The 16,360-nt window shown below is 33.7% G+C and overlaps 1 protein-coding gene across 1 annotated transcript in view; it reads right to left on the reverse strand.

Annotated features, from left to right (window-relative positions):
• LOC132557149 (gamma-butyrobetaine dioxygenase-like) overlaps positions 1-4,600 on the reverse strand; it is a 75,096-nt gene extending 70,496 nt beyond the window's left edge. The window contains exons 1-2 of the mRNA XM_060221640.1: positions 4,565-4,600; positions 1,376-1,546 (exon numbers count right to left, since the gene is read on the reverse strand). Coding sequence (XP_060077623.1) covers positions 1,376-1,544 — 169 coding nt within the window. The 5' untranslated portion in view covers positions 1,545-1,546; positions 4,565-4,600. The remainder of the gene's footprint in view (positions 1-1,375; positions 1,547-4,564) is intronic.
• Between the last annotated feature and the right edge of the window lie 11,760 nt (positions 4,601-16,360).

The following is a 16,360-nucleotide window of genomic DNA, read 5'->3' on the forward strand; positions in this document are numbered from 1 at the left end:
ATTCTTGGGAAGATGATTTTGGAAATTTAAGCTAATTTGACCACTTTTGGCCCCACCCCTCAGGTCCCTATGAGGTGGGAACCATACAGTTCACCATTTTCTTTCATCTTAGGCCACGACAAGTTTCTGCAAAATTTCATTGAAATTGAATCAGGAATTTTTGAGAAGTCAAAAATGTTAAATTGTTTGTGAATGCACAACGCATGATGCACAATGCTGTGATTGCAATAGGTCACCATGAGACTTACGTGACCTAATAATTCAGTGAGTATTCAACCAATGACAGTCAGCCAGATTATGGACATCACAATGATTTATCCAGCACTCATATTGCATTCATACTGATGATGAATACAATCCGACAGATGTTTATGGTAATATTTATACATTTTGGATATCATTTAAAACATTATCATGTCTTTTTTTTCTAATTTGAAATTGTTTTCATTGCTTATGTTTACGTACTGGAAAAGCTTTTTGAAAATCATAATCTACTAAATGACATTCAAACCAACCCATTTCCAAACATACAGTTCCTACTTAATAAACATGGGTATAGCAAATGCCTGGAAAATGGTTGTTGTAAGAGAGCTAAATAGGAAGAAACATTTGTCATGGTGCAGGGAAAAGAGATGTCTACCAATAAAGATTTATTAGAAAAAAATCATTTTCTATGATGAGTCGAAAGTAATTATTGGACATGAATCTCGTGTGCATGTATGGCGTAAAAGAGAGGAGGGTTGGAGGCCTAATTTGGTGACAACCAAGTAAATGATGCATAGCCATTATGATATGAGGATGGTGTTGGAACAATTACCCCTGTAAATGGCAAACCCAAAAGATTGTTGTAAGGTTAAAGGAACATCTGACAAAATATCTGGTAAGTCTGTTCATTTTGTTTTGTGTTGGAAAAGAAAAAAGCACATTTCAAATCTGACCTATTCAGGTTGTGAATGTAAACAGGCCGCTATCTTGCACAATGCTTATTGCGTCATACTGTACATGCCATACAAACTGGACCCAAGAAAAGACATTTACATGAACAGAGTACATGACATCATCAATCAAAAATGTTTGAAAAAAATTGCCTGGTATTTTCATTGAGCAATCAAGAGGCTTAAAATGCCTATGGTGTTTCCTTAAGATTGCTTCAGATTAAATTTGGGATCAATTTCCCGTTTTAGTTCACACCCCAGGTGGCCAAGACCCAAGAGTTTTCCATATGATTAGGATTTTATAGAATTTGTTAAATTTTGCCTTTTGGGCCCCACTCCTAAGGCTTTTGAAAGGAGAGAACCAGGTGAGCTAAAGACCCATCTAACAATGGCAGATTAAAGTTGTCATTCATTCATTTTCTTATTACTTGACATCTTACCTCTTGTCATGTTTATACTCCTATATATCACCTTGTGACTGACTTTTGTTGCACATGTTTGTAGCCTTATAGGAGAATTGAAAGCACTACCATATCTGTACAGTACTTGAGCACAGCAATCCTTACTAGTTACAACAATACCTCTGCCACAAGATACCTTCATAGCCATGCCTGCAAAACAATGTACAGTATTATACTTTTAAAATAAAGCATTTTTTCTAATCTTTTAAATCTTAATCCTAACATATGAATCTGAGCCAAAATAATTTATTTCAATGTATAAGATTTAAGTAACAAATTTTTTATATCCATGAAAAGTGGGATGGCAAATGATGATAGGAAATAAAGTACAACAAGCAATTTTTTAGTTAGTAAAGTCAAAGGTCAATGTCAAGGTTACAACATCTGAAATCAACCATGGGACACCTTGTAATAAAGTAAATGTATTATACCCAATTTGTAGACCAAATGGTACGGGAAGTATGAATAAAACCAAGATAAAAGTTAATAGTCAATTTAAGTCAAGGCAAAATGTTTTACATGTGAAAGACAACAATCCTTCCATGGGCCCCAGCAGTTAAGTTTGGTCATAAATACCAGGTAACATATGTAGTTCATTGATTTCCAAATCTTCATAACAAACATATTTTTTTATTTTATCTTTAGTAACTTAATTTTTGAATACGTTTAGAAAGTGCTTGCATTGTTTTTACATGTTACTAAACAAACACTATTTTTTTATTTTATCTTTAGTAACTTAATTTTTGAATACATTAAGAGAGTGCTTGCATTGTTTTTACATGTTACTAAACTAATTACATTACAAATTACACTTCATGAAGCAACTATAAGAAAATACTTAATATGTCAAGTATATACTACATAATGTATCTAGTTCATACAACTGTTTTGGCCAGACCTAAATAACATATAAAATTATTTACATGTAAACAGGGACTTGGCAAGAAATCCCAACCTCACAGACCATAATATACATTATATAGTGACAAGGGTTGTAACTCCTGGCAAGGGAAAACTGAAAATATCTTTTTATTTAATATATATATAACTTGATGTATTAATCCTCACTGTTTTAACAGCTGGATTAGAATACTTTTTGTCCCAACATTTTCACTTGATATACATGTATCAATTAGAAAAAGAAAATTAATCTGCAGAAGATGTGATTTAAGGGTCATCTGACTATAAAAACCTATAAAACCTTTTAAAAAGAGAAAAGATCAATCAAATGAACAAAATTGGTAATCCATAATTCATCCCAGCATGCTACGGATGATTATCAGCACTCTGAGCTTTTGGTAATTGTGAAGATGTTGTTCAACTATTTCAATACATTTGACCCCTGTGATCTAAAAATTGGGTCAAGGTCATTTACATTAACAAACTTGGTAGCCCTCCAACCCATCAAACAGAACACCTGGCCTTTTGGTTATTGAACATTGCGTGAAGATTTTAATATATTTTAACATAGATAGGATCAGTGACTGCAGTAAAAGATGGTGGACCTTACAAATTTAACATTACCGGAGCTGGCAAAGACTATCTAGACATAGCAATAACAATCTTTACTAGGCAAAATCAAAGATGGCTGCCTGTCAAGCATTTTGTTTTTCTGATTAGTTCTAAACTCAAACTGGCATAATTAGGGACCAAAAAGAATCTATCACTGAAATTTGAGAAAGATCTATGCAGGACTTCTCAAGAAATATTGATAGCAAACTTTCAAAGTCAAAATCCAAGATGGCCATCTGTCAGCCATTTTGTTTTTCTGATCAGACCCAAAATTAAATGGGCACAACTAGAGACAAAGGGGAACTTACATATGAAATCTGAGAGAGATCTATCATGTACTTAAGAAATAGCAATAATAAACTTTCAAAGTCAAAATAAAATATGGCCACCTGTCAGCCACTGCTTTTTGATCAGACCCAATATCTAATGGGCACCACTAGGGATCAAGGGGAACCTACATATGAAATTTAAAAAAGGATCCTTCCAGTACAGTACTACTCAATAAATAGTGAAAACCAACTTTCAAAAGTCAAAATCCATGATCGTCACTTTTTGGCCATTTTATTTTCCAGATCAGTCCCAAAATTACATGGGCACATTTACAGTCCAAGGGGGAACCTACATATGAAATTTGAGAGAGATCCATCTCTTCTTTTCCAAGAAAATGTCCAAGATGGCTGCTTGTCGGCCATTTTGTCTTTTTTATCAGTCCCAAAATCAAACAGGCATACCTATACCTATATTAAAACAGTACTTCTAAGGTATATACTAAAATACCCACTCCTCATACTGTTCATCATGGTGTAACCTGTCTGTCCACAGGGCTAGTGAGCTCTCTCTCTCACCCAAAACTCCCCTCCTTTTATCCATACTCTATAAGATCTTATTGTGGAGATGTCACGATCTAATGCCCCATTGGTTGAGTTTCATATCAGGGTGTACTTCAGTGCATTTATAATTCACACCCTGTCTACCAGATATTACGTATTGATCAAATTAATCCGACAACAAGTCAGCCAAAGATTACTTGACTTATGTATCTGGGTTACACTGATATCGAAACCACATTTTGTAACAATATATATAAATCCTATTTTGTTACATTTGTCCCCTATTCAATAAGAAATTTGATTGTGAAATCAAAGTTCTTTGAGTAACTATTTTACCAACTTTTTTAAGGTTAATTCCAAAACTAAGTTTTATAATTTCATTTGGATAAATCATTATACATCAACATATATGTCTTTAAAATATATCAATTAAGTAACATATAAATTACTTCCTAGATCAAGATTCACTTTCAACGTACTACGTCTCCCCTCTACAAATCTTACAATTGATCATAACATGATACAAATTCTGAAATATCAACTATACAAATCATAACTTAACACCAGAACAAAACACTCCTAGTTAATACATGTATCACATATACGTAATTGATACCAGGTAATTAGCATGTTATCTATAAAATCATTAATATTGCTATAATACAAGACAACAGATATAGTATTAAACAGTTCTGATAAAAAAAACCATTTAACCTTTTCACATTCATGTAAGAAACAAAGAATGTCTTGGAAATGTCACATCTGACAGAACCAATCAAAGATAATGTATTATACTATCCATCGAATATGCATCAAAGCTATTTACAAGTGTCGCATATTTGTATGAGCTTATTGTCTTTAATTTGAACAACACAATAGTCATTTTAGTTCTCTTCCTGGTTGGAGAAATGGACTTTCCAATCCTCTTCCGTGTTATAAAACCTATTCCCGATCATGTGTGCTGTTGTCATGTACATGTAAATGTACATGTGTAACAACACATGTTAGTCTCTCGTTGACTACTTCCTGTCAGAAAAAAATGAACTTTATGAACTTAATCCTTATAAAAATCCACTTCTAACATCCAGATGGAATGTTCGTACAACTCTTGATTAATTATGTCAAAAGTATTCTGTGTCCTTCCTGAACTTTCAGTGATTTTTGATTAGCGTCATGAATTGCTGCTTATCTCAAATGGTTGGTGCAGAGGTAACTTCTTTAAAGATGTTCTCTCATCCTCAGCTTCAGCCGACAACATCAGTAACTCAACAAAGTGATTAGCTTACCTGACCCTTTTCATTCTCATATGAATTAAAATTAATGCGTTCAGTTCTTCAAAATTTATAACATTAAAAATTAATTGTTAAAATTTTGTTACATTTTTGCTTTACTCAAAGGATTATTTTAATTTTTATTTGCTTGCTCTTAATTTGTTATTAATCTTTATCACAATTAAATCATAATATACTTTTTAAACACTCTTGTTATTGAGCAAGAGATTGAATCTCACGTACAGTATTGTGCAATTGGTTACGAGAGTTCTTTCTTTCACTCCGTTAATACTTTCTATTATTAACATGCTAAATACTAATTTTAAAAACTTTAAATTTCTTCATCAACTGACATATAATCTGAACTATCTTCACTTGTTAGGTCACTTTGGTAAGCATCCTGCTCCATATCGTTACTTGACCTACCCTGTTCCTGCAACTCTAATCTAGATTTTCTTTTAAATGTTTTGATAACTCAATTAAAGGAATATCATCTTCATCTGATGAATTATCCCTTTCTTGACGGAATCTCTATGCTGTTCTGCCAAAGGGTGGTAGCTCAGCATCATCTGAACTAGTATCTCAATCATAACCATCTTCTGGTTGTACTACAAACTGTGGTTTTCTAATTGGACAGGTGAATGTACCGAATGGTATCTACCAGTCATTTATATTAGCTAACTTCAAGTGTTCAGCATGTGATTTTGTAGTAGTACCATCTAGCTGATTTTTGACAATAAACGTCACTGGTGTCCTTTGCTCTACTATCCTATAGTATGGGCGCCATTTATCTTGCAGCTTATTTTTCCTTAAATGGTTCTTTATATACACAGGGTCTCCTACTTGAAATTTAGTTTCTTTACTGTTCTGATCTGCATATTTTGCTTGTTTTTATTTAGATTTCTTCATATATCTGTGCACTAGGGTGAATGATTGGTGTTGTTTTTCTAATGCAATCATGTGAGGTTCCTCCCCAAAATACTTCTGACATGACTGAAATAAGTTGTCAATTGATACTACAATGTCACGGTTTATCATAAATAGAATGGAGTGAATTTTGATGATTCATTTATATTGAATCGAACTGCTGCCAAAGTTTGATTTAGATACACGTCCCATGCGGTCGTGTCATTTTCTAATTTCTTTGCCAAAACACCATGGATTGTGCTGTGAAACCTTTCAACTGTAGTATTACTTTGTGGATGGTAATATGAAGTAGTCACATGACTAATATTTTGTGATTCTAAAGTTTCTTCCATTACCCTGTTAACATTTTCTGTCCCATTGTCTGTTATAATTTGTACGGGACACCCTAATCTAGGTACAATATGATCTAAAAGTAAGCGGGCAATAGTTTCTGCTGACTTATCAGGAACAGTGAATTCCTTCTGGCCAACCACTGTACAAATCTACAAAACTGATTAAGTATCTATTTCCTGACATACTTTTCTCGTAAGGACCACTGACATCGAGCCCGAATTTTCGAAAAAAGGAAACGCTGGTATATAGGTTAGGCTTTGTTTTTCTTAAACTACACCTCTGGTAAGGGACACAACTTGACATATACTTATAAAGCTGTTTATACATATTAAGCCAAAATTATTTAGTCCTAATAGCATCAAATGTCTGGTCAATACCCATGTGTCTGTTTTCTTCATGGTATTGTGCCACTAATCTAAATCTTAAAGGATCTGGCACATAGAGTCTAACCACTGGTTAAACATCTGGATTGGATATATAATACAATATATCATCCAGTATCAAGTACTTGCTCTGTATCTAATGACTTGCTTACTTTGTTTTCATTCAACTGTTTCTTTAACTCTAAATCTCAGCATCTTTCTTTTGTTCTACTGCCATGTCTAATTCTCCTGGCTTTAGCGTATCTACGTCCAGCACTGTCATCACTGGTTTACCAAATTCACAACTAGCAAAGTCTTTTGGATTGAATTTATTTGAATTCAATGCATTTATTTCCAAAGCCTAAGATCTGGTGTCAAATCTTCACTCGATCTGTTTTCCTTAAGAGGGAAACTTGATAACAAATTTGCACATGTATTTTCAACTCCCACTATATACTCTTTTGTACAGTTATATCCCGCTATACCTAAGACCCAAAGTTGGATTTTCTTATTTTGCATTGGTGACCTGATTACAAACTCAGCATTGTGCAAAAAATGGTCTAGTATTTGTAGTGCATAATGAATCCTAAATGCTTCTTTTTCTATGGTAGATCATCTAGTTTGTGTGTCTGATAGTTAATGAGACAAATAGTATAATGGCTTCTCATTCCTAACATTAGGTAATATGTTCTCCTCTTCTTCACATGGTTGACATGCCCCGATACAAGTATCACTAGCATCTGTGTATAACACGTAAGGTTTTGTTGTATCAGGAAAAGCTAGTAGTAGAACTACTGTTAGATCATTCTTAATTGATCAAAGGCTGATTGACAACTATGAGTCCAGCTAAATTTGGCATATTTCTTTGTCAGAGTAATTAATGGCTCTGCAATTTTGGAGAAGTTTGGTTAAATCTTCTGTAACAACTACACATTCCAATAAACCCTCTAACTTCTTTAACACAATTTGATGCTACCATTTCTCGAACAGCTTTAACTTTGTCCAGATCTGGCAGTATGCCATTCTGATTAATAACAAATCCAAGATATTTTGTATCTGTTTCGAAAAATTGATACTTTTTCAATTTCAACTTCAACTTGTGCTTTTTCAACCTGGAGAACACCTTTTCAATGTGAGCTATGTGTTAATCTGTTTCTGATAATCAAAGTACTGAAAGTACTGGTATGCTAAGACCATTGAAAAAATAAGTTCTTTGTTATTAGCTTGCTATATACTGAAACCAACTATATGCAAGCAGTAAATCATTGCAGCCCATAACAAATGACCAGCAGATATCAGAAATAACAAGCATAGTAGTATTACTTATGCAATACATGTCCCAAGTAGGCTCAAAGATGCAATAATAGGGAAGTTGTCCATTTCTTTGGATACATTGTAGGAAATGTTGATCTTGGACACCATATTATCACTTTAAAGACTGCGTATCTTATTGGTTTAAGACCATTAGTTAGACCATCATGCAAGTAACATGCTACATACAAATATTGGGCAGCTTCATTTTCCAGATTGTCTGTAAATGACTGCAGAAGAGTGCCAATTTTCTAAAACAAATATGATATGTCACCATAACATAAAATAGAAGATGCCTATTCTTCCGGAACACCTGGTCTTATTCTCCTTGTACTTTTTCAGGGAATCTTGAGTAGATATAGTCTTTGTTTCAATTTTACACTTGTTTTGCTGGTTCTACAATTCTGTTGACATGTTTATATATTCTTTGTTCTCTAAAACTTGTCGCAAGATATTTTATTCCTCTTGTATTATCATTTTTTAACATCCTTACAGTGACCTTGAAATTTGCAAGATGTGAATATCTTTTAGGTTGTGAAATTTGATAGAAAAATGAGGGTAATGCAAAGAACACCCCCATGCATCTATCCGTTTTTTGACTGTGACCTTGATCATTGACATTTGACCCTGAATTTCTAAAGAAACCGACTTCTCCTCATAAGGGATACATGTTCCAAATTTGATTAAGGTATACTTAGTCTCAATGCGTTTACAAGGTAATCATATAGTACTTATGCAAGTACTTCGACCTCTACATTCAATCCTCAAAATCATTACTATATCCTCTCCACATTGCCCAGGGATAACTGAAACTGTAATCCAATTGATAACTAATACCCCCAACACCCACAGCCTTAGCTATTTCCCCATGGTGACCTTTTGCACAGAAACATCATCTGAAACACAGCGGCATGTGCACGTTCCCTAACATTCCTGCAAAGTTTTGTTGAAATTGGTCCACAGGTTTAGAAGTTGAATGACAAGCAAAACCCGTCTATATTGACCAGTTGCCATGGCAATCAATATTTCGAGGGAAAATGGTGCATGCACATCTACACATTGTCCTGAATATTACTGAAAAGTTTCATTGGAGTTGTCCAGACAAGATGTGTCTACAGACAGACAAACAGATGGATGGACTGATAGACAACCTGATTCCAGTTTACCCACCCTTTTGGTGGTATAAGAATGCACAAGAGTGCTTACAAATTCCATGTGGATAGACATTATGGAAAAATAATAATAATAATAATAATTAAAAAAAAACATGATACAGATGCTTATATCTTGTTTTATTCAGTTTTTAGATACAGTATTCTTTCCATGCTTTGATCAGCAATGTAATCTTGTCATGTCAATATCCTAGTACAAGATTGCATACACAAAATTGTTATAGGCAGACTTTTAAGATACATAAAAAATTACATGCCTAAGTTTAAATGAAGGTTTTAAACAGAAGTCATATTATGTTCAGTATACAGTGATTTTTCTAGACAATTGTAAACTATAAACTCGGTATACAGCGATCTTTTCTACACATTTGTAAACAACAAACTCAGTATGCGGTGATCTTTTCCACAAAAAGTTTTTTTTTTATATATTGTATACACTAAACTCAGAAAAAAAATAAATAAGTAAACCTTTCTATGTACACTACAAACTCAGTATACAGTGATCCTTTCTACACAAACTTTTGTGATGGTAAATATATTGCCGCCTTTAGAGAGTACTGTGACATTAAAAGGCAACATGGTTGTTAGCATCTCCTCAAGTGATTAATCATCTTCAACATCTAATTGGAGGCCGGAAAGAAGGACATTTTTCTCCACCATAAGGTCCTCAAATCCATTGTTGGTCACCATAGCCAATTTCAACTTAGAAGAATCAATAGAGATACCTTCTACCATTCCAGATTTCATTTCTTCAGGGACATCCACTTGCTGAAAGAGAGTAAGGGAAATAAATAACTATATTTCATTATTGCTATGATTATGTGCAAGAAATATACACTTCTGTATAAGCTTATAGTCTTCCCAATAGGAGTCTATATTAAATATACTGTCAAATTATTAAGCGATGGACAGCTAGCAAAATGATAATATCTTGACCGTGGTCATACAGAGATTGAATCATAAAATTTAATTTGTGTGATAAATCTGTGCAGTATGATAATTTATTTTGACGTTTGTATTTCAAAAATCATTTTGACTTGAAAAGTAATGTGTAATTTAATTAATTACATTGGACTGTCATGTAATGGTTATTTAATTATTTTGAAAATACCTGTAATGGCAATGCCATTTTCATAATGTAATTTTAATTTAATTAATTACATCATCATGTAATTGAACCCATGCCTGTTACAAACAGTAGCTGTCCTAACTGATCCTAAAATTAACTTTGGCTAAGTCTATCACAAAATTAACTTTGGCTATGACTATTACAAATGCCACATTTAGCTACAGTAGAGGTATTTCAAAAATGTATGTCATTGTAGCTGAAAGGACATAATTAATGATTACTTAACCAGAACTACAGTTCTCAACAAACCACTACAAAGCCTGGTTAATTGTACTAAGAAAATGTCTTCTCAATTAATCAATTTCATTGATTATCGACAGCTTATTGTTGTACTTACAGTCACCTGAGTTTCTTAAAGTTTCAATTTGACTTTTAATAAGGCCCAAAGTGATAATACTGCAATGTCTTGATAAGCTCTCGAGGGGTATTGGTTAGACTATTTATCCCATTTCATTCCATTCACCATGGAAACAAAACTCTAAAACGCTTAAAAACAGTCGACAATTTATGACAAATATTGAGCCTAGGGCTGTGTAAAATTGATGAATCAAGTGTTGAACTGAAAGTGGAAGCAGTTGACATAATACTGAAATTTTCTGAGATAAACACATACAGTACATATATCAAAAGTTCAGGCATAATAAGAATTGTACCAATTACACTTTACACATTCACACTGGGACCTAACACTTTACATATTCACACTGGGACCTAACACTTTGCTAGGTTTATCCTTATCTTTATTAAAACACTCTCCGGGATTCAGATGTCAATTGACATCTTCATTATTCCCAATCTTTATATTGCAATCGTTCACATGCATCACTCTTCAACAGAATCAACAAGACATCATGTCAGAAAGACAAAAACTAAATTTAAACTAAAACTATAACTTCACTTGTAAACCTTACAATAAGCATAGCTGTAGAGTTCCCGTACGATTTCATACCCTGGCCTTGAGGTACTTCTAAATTATCTCCGATCAGAAATTTGAAAGAGCTAGATCTACAATAGCGCAGACAGTGACCGATATTTTAAAGTAAAATCGATATATTACACAGATAGATTCCTAGATCTACTCACGGTAGCGTAAGTAGTACAGTACAATATTACGGATAAGATTTTTTCTGTTTAATTTCCGATCTGTTGGGCCACTGACAGAAGTGGCTGCGATGAGACCATTATGAAACGATCATTCAAAAATAAATTCATTTCAAAACACTGAAATACTTTACGGAAGCAACAAAAAATAAGCTAGATGCTTACATAACATTTTCCAAATGCATACTGCTTCAAAGGAAAAGTCTTGAAAATATTTTGAAAAAAGTGCCATGGCGGCAGTGCCCAGCTTGCACGTCGCCGTCGAGCCTAAATTCAATACATGCGATAGCTCATTTCAAATGAATTTTTGCAAAAAATGCAATTAGTAGTTCAGTATAAGTATTGACTTTAGATTCAGTATAGTGATACTTACCTACATAAAATACCCGCCATCTTCTTTCTGCCGCCGTCTTCTTTCAGGGTCCAGCAGCAAAGAGCACCCCGGCTGTTTCCGTCAAAATTTTACGGGATGAAAATTTTCGAAAAAGAAAAAAAAGTAAGGTATATGACACCCACAATGCATCGTGCGGAAAAGAAAGTTAAGCCGCCATATTGTCATCGCCTCGCAAAATTTACCACCATAAAACGTGAGTCTTTGTCATTGTATTTACAAATTTCGATGTCTGATTATCATTAATACACAACACAAAACGTTTTCTTGATGTACAAGTAATGAAGAAAATGTCGATAAGGTTGTTTCATTTAATGACTAGCATCAGCAACTTGTAGGGGCGATAATCCATTGATTATGGTAATGTCCGGCAGATCGAGTAGGAGTAAACTTTCGATTTGTGAGCCAATGAAAACGAAGTACTGATACTCGGGACCAGGGGCGACAGCAACATGCTGAAGAGCATTGAAAATACTCTTAGCATAAAAATGTCATCTAAATAAGCTATAGCAAATTGATCTAAAATCCTGTAAAACTTCAGACATAAGTTCTTGAAATACAGCTGGTGCATTTGACAATCCAAATAGCATTACCTTAAATAGAAATAGCCCCTTATGAGAAGCAAATCCTGTCTTTTCTTTGTCTTCTCTTTCCATCAAAATTTGTCAATACCTTGATTTTAAGACTAGAGTTGTGAAATATTTTGCATTTCCCAATAAAATGTCATCTATCAATGGCAATGGGTATGAATTTTGTTTTGTAATTTTGTTCAAAGCTCTAAAATCAACACAAAAACATTTCGAGCTGTCCTTCTTATCAACAACCACAATCGGAAATGCCCATGGTGATTTATTTTTTCTTTGTAATTAATTTTTTTTTCTTTTCCGATACATTGTAAACAATTATACAATTACAAGAAAATCATTACAGATATACAACACTGCTGCATTCATCATCCACATCATCACAACAATCATCCAATCATCATCGTCATCAACATCATCATACTTAGTACTTGATGATACAAGAACATCAGACTTTATGATCAGACTTGATCATCAGTGTCATAACATTATCATCCATTCATCATCATCATCATCATCATCATCATCATCATCATCATCATCATCATCATCATCATCATCCATTTATCATCATCATTATCATTGACACCATCAGACTTGATCATCATTGTCATAACATTGTCACCCATTCATTGTTATCCATTCATCATCCATTCATCATCATCATCATCATCATCATCATCATCATCATCATCATCATCATCATCATCAACTAATACATTCATCATCATCATATTCAACAACACCATCAGACTTGATCATCATTGTCATTCAATCATCATCATCATCATCATCATCATCATCATCATCATCATCATCATCATCATCATCACCATCATCATCATCATCAACAACAACATAATACATTTATCATCCATTCATCATCATCATCATCATCATCATCATCATCATCATCATCATCAACAACATAATACATTTATCATCCATTCATCATCATCATCATCATCATCATCATCATCATCATCATCATCATCATCATCATCATCATCAACAATAACATAATACATCCATGATCATCAAATTCATCACCACCATCAGACTTACAGCTTTAGTTATCATCATCAATATCGTCAGGCTTGCAGTTAAGTCATCAGCATCATCAATATCGTCAGGCTGGCAGTTAAGTCAACATCATCATGAATATCGTCAGGCTTGCAGTTAAGTCATCATCATCATCATCAATTTCATCAGGCTTGCAGTTAAGTCATCATCATCATCAATATCGTCAGGCTTGCAGTTAAGTCAACATCATCATCAATATCGTCAGGCTTGCAGTTAAGTCATCATCATCATCATCAATTTCATAAGACTTGCAGTTAAGTCATCATCATCATCAATATCATCAGACTTGCAGTTAAGTCATCATCATCATCAATATCATAAGACTTGCAGTTAAGTCATCATCATCATCAATATCATAAGACTTGCAGTTAAGTCATCATCATCATCAATATCATCAGGCTTGCAGGTAAATGCTGTTATATGTATAACTCAATTTAACCACTTTAATTTCTTTACAATGTACATACCATATAAGTTCAGCTATCTACAATGTATAACAAGACACACACCCTAAGACACACACACCATGTGACACATGTGCCCACCCTCACACTCACGCATACACAATCAGATATACACACATACTCACACACACTGTACATACACCAACGCTCAAAAGAGAGAGAGAGAGAGAGAGAGAGAGAAAGAGAGAGCACTCACAATACTATGCTTGTGGGGAAGAAAATCTAGCTTTTGACTCACATTGTGGGGAAGAATCTGTTATATGGGGATTACCCTAGTTCCCCATAATCCCATTCCATATATTTTTGTAATCACGGTGCACAAATCTTTAATATAAAATGGAAAAATAAAAATATTTTTAGCCCATTGCGTCTCTCGCCCATTTCTCACACCACCGTAAACTGGGGGTTTAAGAATCATGGGAAATATTTCTTCGGAATACCTTTAAGTTGTAGGTACAAAGGGTTATGAATTTTGGCACGGAATGTCACGTGATATCGCATTGTGAAGAAAGGAGAAAAAGTAAACAGAGATAAGTCTGCGGCTGAACATTTCTTGCTGTTTTCTGGGGAAAATGTGTTAATGAATCGGTATGTTTAGAATTGGAATGTCAATGTAAGATCTTTTTTGTTGATGCGGATGGAAAAGATGTTGTGAAAGCATTTGCCAATGAATTTTCTTTGAATGAATACCAAAACGGATTTCTGGCGACATTTAAACAACATATAGACTTCAGAATTGTGATGTTGTCCTTGCAAGATCATAAAATATTTCACATTGTGTATGGAATAACGGGGATGCGTATGTTTGTGCCGGCAACAATGAAGTACATATTGATATAAGCAGTATGCCCGAATGGGGACTAATCTGTACAAAGATGCGGCAGATATCATGTTTATAATCTACATATTTACACTGAAATTAAAAATAAAGAAGTAACGTAACAAGAAACAAAATTTTCATATCAGATTGCTGCAATATCACAGTAAAATTTTGTGGTGACCAGGATGTAGGACACTTAAGATATATATTTAAGAATATGTAATTGATTCAGTTTTATTTCATAACAGAGATGTTAATACCAAAATTCAAAATTTACTAACCACAGGACAAAGATATTTTGTGTTATTTGGTTCAAATTTCTACTAGAGTATCTATGCACCAGTGCCCAAGCTTCATCATCAATGTGCTTTCTTGAACTTTTTAAAATGTCTTGTTATAGAGAAAGGAAATTGTTAACTAGACATAAAACTTGTTTTGCAGCAATTTAAGATGCAACTTGGTCAAAAATTTACTGTGATTTTCATATCAAATTAGTCGTATTAATATTATCAATGTAAATAAATGCTTACCTATAAATAATCAATAATTACTCAGTAGTGTTGTCTCTAGTGTTGGGAATCACTTGTAAAACTGTGATTGATCATCACTTCAAACCAAATGATCTGTGATCGACTAAAGATCGATCATACACTAAGTTTGTCTGTATAGTGAAAATACACCGAAAATGAAAGTACATTGCAATTATATAATACTTTTGAAATGAAAGTTCTGTTTGACAGAAGACTGGAGGTATTACCCTACCAGGGTCATTGTTACAAATGCATCGTTAGGACTAGCTGTTTGTTTTACAAAACTTATGGCATTGGATATTGGAAGTGCTTGAGGTAAATACATGAAGGTAAAAACGCTGAAATTAGTCAAACTATGATCGATCATGGTAAACACTGATCGATTAATAAATTTTCAGGTACAAACGACCAATCATTGACTAAATTGATTAATTGGAACAACACTAGTTGTCCTGATGTTATTACAATCAATGTCTACCTGGGTAATTGGAAACGCAACTGATTATAGATAATTGATTATGAAATTTCAACATCGATGATTGGGTTTGAAATTAAATCTGCATATTTTACTTTTATTTTCAATGAACGTTAACAAGACTGTAGAGTTTCATGTCATTTAACTCAAAACTAAGGCTATATTCTAGTTAGTAGGGAAAAGTACAACTATTTACAATTCAGGATTGTCATTTTGAAACCTGCAATATGGAATGAGGTCTTTCAAAACCAGGTGAAAACCCATTTTGAAAAGGAAACAGTGATGTTAGGTAACTGATTAATAATCGAAAATTGGTTGGTTAACACTAACTGATCATAGCTGATCATTGATGATGAAATCTCAACCAATTCCCAACACTATTACTCAGTGAGTGTGCTTAATATTGCAGGTTATCTGCCTCAGCAGCAAAAGAAGCTGGAATTTATTTATAGGAAAAAATGACAACAAAAATTAATGCTCAATAAATTCAAAGGTCACATGTACAAAGAGGTCATCATTAAGTACATAGTGTAGTCTGAAGGGTTCTGACTTTCTAATGTTGCAAATGTCACGAGACTTAACTTTTGATGTTTTAATTAGAGACAAATCTAGAGAGATTCCATTATGGCGGCCATTGCAAAATGTATGAAAATATAGACATTGGGAGTA

This window comes from Ylistrum balloti, unplaced genomic scaffold, assembly GCF_031769215.1.
Source record: "Ylistrum balloti isolate Yb309-2 unplaced genomic scaffold, AGI_CSIRO_Ybal_v1 Utg370632, whole genome shotgun sequence".
NCBI classification, from domain to species: domain Eukaryota; kingdom Metazoa; phylum Mollusca; class Bivalvia; order Pectinida; family Pectinidae; genus Ylistrum; species Ylistrum balloti.